At 50.7% G+C, this 6,808-nt stretch overlaps 1 protein-coding gene across 1 annotated transcript; it reads right to left on the bottom strand.

Annotated features, from left to right (window-relative positions):
• Positions 1-4,103: 4,103 nt before the first annotated feature.
• Positions 4,104-6,009, bottom strand: Hoxb1 (homeobox B1). The gene is made up of 2 exons (XM_021178094.1): positions 5,382-6,009; positions 4,104-4,962 (listed from the first exon to the last, which is right to left on the bottom strand). Exons 1-2 carry the CDS (start codon positions 5,944-5,946, stop codon positions 4,634-4,636), a joined length of 894 nt encoding a protein of 297 aa, XP_021033753.1. The 5' UTR covers positions 5,947-6,009; the 3' UTR covers positions 4,104-4,633.
• Positions 6,010-6,808: the final 799 nt, after the last annotated feature.

The following is a 6,808-nucleotide window of genomic DNA, read 5'->3' as shown; positions in this document are numbered from 1 at the left end:
GCTCCCAGGGCTATACGATGAAGCTGCTGTCCTCTCAAGAGCATCTCTGCTTCCGATGTTACATCTACTATAGAGCAGTATTCTGTGGGACTCCTCTGTATCCTTTCATTCATAATTATTTTATACCCTAGCAACAAGTCTTGTAGCTTGAGTGCCAAATGTGTAAGGGATGAAAGCTAAAGGATGTCTGCTTCTATTATGCCACGACTATAAATAACTCGGTAGGAGACTAATAGAAAAAGTATTTCTGAGGCCACATAAAATAAGAAATCTTTCTGCACACTTAACTATGTGCCAGACAGCATCCTCTCTCTCTCTCTCTCTCTCTCTCTCTCTCTCTCTCTCTCTCTCTCTCNCACACACACACACACACACACACATACACACACACATACATTATATCTGAAGGTCTAGGGAAACCAACTGGCATGAGCTCACTCAGCCAGGAGAATGGGGACCACACTGAAAACTAGGTTGTAGTTCAGGATGTTTGCCCCTCTCCACCACTCTAATCAAGAATTTAAAGCATCCGTCTTCAAAACAAAACACAGGATTGTTAAAGACTTTCTGTCCATCTTCTCCTAATGCAGGTGTGGGGGGGGGGTGAGCTGATGTACCTCCTTGATAGGTAGTCAGGATGAAACAAGGAAAAGGAAGAAAAGAAGGAGGAGAAATCTCAGCCAGATGACCTCAGGTGCTCTCAACCACTAATAAGGGAACCTCTTCTACCTGTGGTTAGCCCTGCACACCTGCCAGGGATCAAATAAGACTCAATGTGGGTGGTGACATGTTCAGGATACTCCCTGCAGTACCAGGTCCATGGAAAGGGAAGCAAGCATACCCCTTTATATAATATTAGCGGTTCTAACACATTTATGAAACATTTTACATGTGTTAATTTAATCGCGTCATCAGTCCTATGAGGCTAGAGCTGACCTTATCCCCAGTTTGTAGACAATGAGACTGGATACAAGAAATAGGTCCATTGCCCAAAACCACATGCTAGCAAGAAACAGGGTTTAGACATCCCAATCAGTAACCTGGATATTTTCCCAACGCTGCAGGGTCGTCCTCTCTAGACCATTCTGACCTTCATCATCTTTAAACTTCTCTATCAGCTCCCTCTGCTCTGTCGTGACTGTGGCCACACACCCAAGGAGCATGCACAGCAGAGAAGTCCTGGGGTTCCAAGTTAAAAAAGAGGTGGAGGGTTTTCAAAAATCTTTCTCTTTTACCCAAGAGATCAAAGGACCTCACATGGAGAGAGCAAATGTTGAGGGAAAGGGCAAAATAAAAAGAGGAAAAGTTCACACTTGGGCTGAGAACAGATGGCGCTGAGTAGGGTGGGATCCCCCCCTTCACTGCCCACAAGCCTGGTAGCCAGAGATCAGAGGGTTAGGCTCCTCAGAAGCAGTAACAAACTTTCAGGCAGCCCTAAGAATTCTCCCTCCCATGAGTACCCAAGATGATACAGAGAGGGGTTCATTTGGAAAACTGGGTATTTTCTTTTTTTCATTCTGGTAAGCGAAGTTGTGGGAGTAGATGGATGGCTTTCCATGTGTACACACAGGGTGGCGAGTGGGGGAGGTGCCTGAGAGGTGTGGAGGAGTCTATGACTGAAGCATTTGGGTATCTATTTTAGAGAGTTGGACAATACAGACTGCTGATTTGAGTCAAATGGAACAAGATGCGGTTTTTTAGCTTGCCTGTTTACCAGACTCTCTCTTGACATTTGTGAGAGAGGACTAAAGCATGATGTTTTTGTTTTCTCCAAATAAACACCTTGCTCTAAACTCAATCCAGGGCCTTGGGTTGGAAGTGGGATTCAAGTAGGAGAATGCAATGGAGTCTGGATCTTTGTATCTAAGGAGATGGAAGGCTCTTGACCCACTGGGGATTATTTTGAGTCTGTCTCTTGTTAATGAAGAATTGATCTTACACACACACACACACACACACACACCTCTTCCCTGGAGGAATCTGATGGTTCCTTCTGCTATGACCAAGAATCAAAGGTTCCAGCTTCCGCTTTTACCCAGGTCCTTCTATCACACTTCTCCCAGGGCCTGTCATCCCAAGTCTGAGACCCAGCTCCACCATCCTCTGCGGCCTTGCCCTAACCACTGTCCCGCCCTCTTTCTGCTCACTTTTCCATAGGGGCTAACAGTTGGAGGTTCCATAAGTCCCCAAGCCAGAGGCTCTGACTAGTTGGTATTAAATGGCTTCAACCAGGGGAAATTTGTTTCAGAGATGCTTGCTCTGTCCTCTCCTGTCAAGGTGACCCCTTTGGGGAAGCCAAGCTTGATGGCAATTTCAATTAAATGAAGAAAAGCAGTGAATAGATTTTCCCCCCTTTTAAGACAGGGCAAGAAAGCAACCTCTGGGAAAGCTGGCCTTCCTCTTGAATGCATCTTTCTCTTTCTCTCCAGCTGAGCTGTGCAATTATTGCTAATGTTGCCTCTTGCCTAATGGCACCAATTTCACAAGGAAACAAACGCTTAGCAATGCTTACAAGAGTCCCAGTCCTTTTCGATGCCTGGCTTCCTTTCACAGGTCACGAAGTAAATGAAGGGGGGGGGGAGTAGGGTCAGATAAGACCTGTCTTCCTCATCGCTGCACCCCAGGGGTATGGTCCTGGCCCTGGCGCTTAGGGGAATCTCTGAGTCACCAGAATCAATAGACCAGGCCTGGAGCCTGAAGCCTCCTTGTCATTTTGATGGTACTCTGGGGTCTGGAGAGCGAGCAGTTTGCCACCTCTGAAGAGCTTCCAGAGGCTGGGCCCCCTGCCTCTGTGGACTAAAGGTTTGCTAGTGGTACTGGTGGGGAGACAATAGTTGCCCCCTGGGTGCTCCACAGGCTTGTTTGGAAAGCCCAGAGGAGCTTAGAGGTAAAAAGGTCAGCCCAGGATCCTGGTGTACCTCAGTTAACTCTGTCCACCCCCAGGACCCACTGTCCACCAAATCACCGGCACCTCCCCCATCCACCTCCAGGCACCTCCTTACCCACATCTCCCACACATCTCTTCAAAGGCCACTTCCTCTCAATGCTCCCAGCACCTTCAGCCCCAGCCAAATCACCTGCTGATATCCCTGGATGGAAGGGCTGGAGTTGAGGCTTAATTTGTGTGCTAGTGAGGAATTTACCAACAACCCATCTTCTGACTCTCTGATTAAGAATGGGGGCACCTTCCTGACACCCCACAGCCCTAAACCTGATATCTTTACAGTTTCCAGGGCAATGAGGGAGATAGAGGAAAAGGAAACAGAGGCCCCTCTGCCAACCTCCCCCCCCCCCCGTAATCCCCTTCACAGACATCAAACAGATATCTGTTTTCCTCTCTTCCCATCCCTTTCTCAGAACTTTCTGATTCCCCCATCTCCTATCATGTGTTTCTGGGTTCTCTGGAAAGACCAGGGGACTACTGGGAATTTGGGGATCCTCTTCTGCCTTAGCTGGGACCCGAACAACACTCATTATCTCAGCCTTTCCAACCCAGTCAATGGCCTGGTAGAGTTCATAGCTCCTCCTCCACCCCAAGATGGGAGCAGCAAAAGCAGAAAGAGAGGGGGGAAAACAGACTTTATTGCAATGAGGTAGTTGCAGATACAAAGAGAACCTGGCTTGCTTGGAGCTTGGTTTTCTAGAAACTCAAGTGGCCTCTCTGCTGTCTCCAGGGTTCAGAGAAATGTCTGAAGCGACTGGAAACTCTGTCGCCATTCCTGGGCCTCCCCAGACTGCCCCAGGGGTAGGGTGGTTTTATGGAAAGGAGAATGGGCTGGGGGGAGGGGGTGGCGGGGGGGGGGAGCTTTTCCGGAGGTAATAAATAGGGAGCTGGGAGGGGGTACTCGCCCCTTTTTGGTTGAGGCTTTCTTGAGGCAGTCCTTGCAATGATGCTCTGGAAATCTCCGTAGTGCCAAGTTCCAAAACACTTTGGTGATTTTGTGATGCCAGTGGGGAGGGGAGGGTCTCGTAAGCCAGCCTCTGAGGGCTGCATTAGTGCAAAAGATGTGCCAGGAAAGGGGTTGTGGGATTACTTGGGACTAAGGTTGGTTTTTTTGTTTGTTTGTTTTTGTGGGTTTTTTTTTTTGTTTTTTGTTTTTTTAATGTCACAAGGCAGTCGGTGCTATTGTAAGGTCTGCTATTGTAAGGTCTGCAGTGAGTTGACTGGATTAAGATTAAGGGTTGGTGGAGATTGGGCTCACACTCAAACGCATCCTCCACCAAAAAAATCCCGAGGACTCTCAGCCTAGACATCCCAGGCCTAGAAAGAAGAGTTGGGCTAAGAATGCGAAGGAAGAACTCTCTAAGCTCAAAGGCACTGAACTGAGTTGGAAGGGAAAGGAGAAGCCCGAAAGGATGGGCTAACTCTAGATCAGAGCCAAAAGGCCTTCCTTTGACCTCTGATGAGTTGAGTGTTCCCCAGGTCCCAAGACCTGTAGGATCCCCAGCCATCAATCATCCCTCCCTAGATCTGAGAGAGAAAAAAATACATTTCCCAACTCCTGCCCAGTTTCCTGGGCAGCTCTAAACTGGTGCCTCGGCCTTGAGGAGGGTCACCAAGGCTGTGAAGTTTGGGAAAGTCTACGAGAGGGCTGGTCCAGCGTTGGAAGCCCAGTTACTTAGGAAGTTCAATTCAAGAAGTGATGGAACTGGGCGAGGCTTCTGGGGAGGTGCACGCAGACTGGTCAGAGGCATCTCCAGCCGCTTCCTTCGGGCAACCTGGGGGGCCTGCAGGCACCCTGCCCCCCTCTCGCTCACGTTTCTTCTGCTTCATACGCCGGTTCTGGAACCAGATCTTCACCTGCGTTTCATTGAGCTCCAGGGTGGCGGCGATCTCCACCCTCCGGGCACGGCTCAGGTATTTGTTGAAATGAAATTCCTTCTCCAGCTCCGTCAGCTGGCGCGTGGTGAAGTTTGTGCGGAGACCGCCGGGAGCGCCCAGTCCCAGCTCGGACACCTTCGCTAGGGGCGGGGCAGGGAGAAAAGCCACGTCAGTTCTCTCACCTCTTTCTCCCTCCCCTCCACTCCTCCTAGTTCAGGCTGGGCCTTCATTCATCATCTACCCAATGCAGATCCTATGTGGCATCACACACACCCTCCATTAGTAATTATGAAATCTAGAACCAGCCTTCCGCCCATACTCACCTTCAGACAAGAAACGTGAAATACTGGTTCCAAACTGGGCGCACAAACAAGACTGCGGAGACCTCCTTCGGGAGGAGATAGCCCCGAACTTATCCCGTGGGAAAATATCTGCTGACTTGAACCCGGAAAGTACTTACCTGCCAGTAAAAGCAGCTGAAGGAATGAATGAAGCCCTGGCTCAGGCCCCTCTGTGTATGCCCGAGCCAAGGAGAGGAAGTGGCTCCTCTGAGCCCTACCTGTCTTAGGTGGGTTTCTCTTGACCTTCATCCAGTCGAAGGTCCGGGGAGTGAGAGTGTTGGGTTCTGACGAGCAAGGCGATTCCTTGTCCTCAGAGAGGAGGTCGTAGGCTGATGCAAAGTTTGCGGTCTGCTCAGTTCCGTAAGGGGGCTGCGGCGGAGGATATGGCCCTGAGCCGACTCCACCCGCTCCATAGCTGTCGGGCAACCCCCCTAGCTGGGCTCCGTAGCTCGACGGATGAAAATAGCTTCCATCTCCTTCCGACTGACCCACAGAATAATACTGAGAAGGCCCATAGCTGGGGTTGCAGGCGGCTGGGGCGTACCCTGAGGGAGCGGGGCTGGGAAAGGACACCCCCAGGGATGACGGCGGCTGCTGGACAGGATACCCCGAGTTTTGTTGGAGCGCTGAGCTGGGCAGCCCTCCACCATAGCGGCTCTCCCCTGCGTAGCTGTCAACGGCCGGAGCTGAGCAGGGGGGAAAAGAGGTTGGGGCGCTGTAGGCGCTGGGTCCCCGGTTACAAAGTGGGTACTCTAAAAAGGAACTCATCCTATTATAGTCCATGTAGAGGCCGAAGGAGGGTCGGGCCGTTTGGGGGAGACACCCTCTTGCCCTACAACCTTTCGGCAGTATGTCACAGAGCTGAAGCTTGAGCCCATGGCCCGGGCCAGCTTGGCCCGGCCAGCGATCCCCTAGGAAAGGGCTAGGGAGTGGGGGTGGGGGGGCACATGTGATCTCTCCCAAGCCAATGGGCTAAGCGGGCCAGAGTTTGGCAGTCCCTGCGCCCATCCATCACCCCCCAATCATTAGCATGACAAAGACACTTCAATCACTCTGAGCCCATCCATCTGAGAGCGACATGGAAGCGTCAAAAACATCTTTCTTCAAAGACTTTTTGGAAAGAAGGGACCAGAGGGAGAGGGGGGGAGAGAAGTTGGAAGAATATTCAAGACTTTTACTCCCCTCCCAACCCCCAAGCCCTTCAATAGGTTCTTGGATTATTAGATTTGGCCAAATTCAACCCAGCTGCCCCTCACTCTCTTCTCCCCTCAAAGAAGCCTACCCCCACCCCAAGGCTGTAGGGCTAGAGACTGGAGAGCCAGATTCCTTACTTGTCCCAGAACCCCCATTCCATGTTTCTTTCTCCCAGTTTGTCTTGGGATGGTGTTCTAGGACAGCCTGGTTAGGTCTGTTATCTTGGGACAGAAGGATGACTAGGAAGGGAGAGGGAGACTGTAAAAACACCTCAGGGTGTGAGCCAGGGTCTAAAATCCAGAAGAATTCATGACAAATCAAGAGGAGGGAAAACGATGGCATTTCAAGGGAACAGGAGAGGGGAAATGGAAAGGTGGAGGGAAGATGAGGGACGCCTCTCTCCATCTCTCTGCATAAATGCTCTCTCCTCATTCACGTGGCCATTTCTCTC

The sequence above is a fragment of the Mus caroli genome, chromosome 11, assembly GCF_900094665.2.
Source record: "Mus caroli chromosome 11, CAROLI_EIJ_v1.1, whole genome shotgun sequence".
In the NCBI taxonomy this organism is placed as follows: domain Eukaryota; kingdom Metazoa; phylum Chordata; class Mammalia; order Rodentia; family Muridae; genus Mus; species Mus caroli.
This window is presented reverse-complemented; position numbering and strand designations above follow the sequence as displayed.

What these genes read in the sequence shown, in the direction of transcription:
- Hoxb1 (XM_021178094.1), bottom strand. Translation starts at nt 5,946, where the DNA reads ATGGACTATAATAGGATGAGTTCCTTTTTAGAGTACCCACTTTGTAAC. An exon ending in GAGAAACCCACCTAAGACAG is followed by an intron (nt 4,963 to 5,381) that starts GTAGGGCTCAGA and finishes CCCCGCCCCTAG; the next exon opens with CGAAGGTGTCCGAGCTGGGA.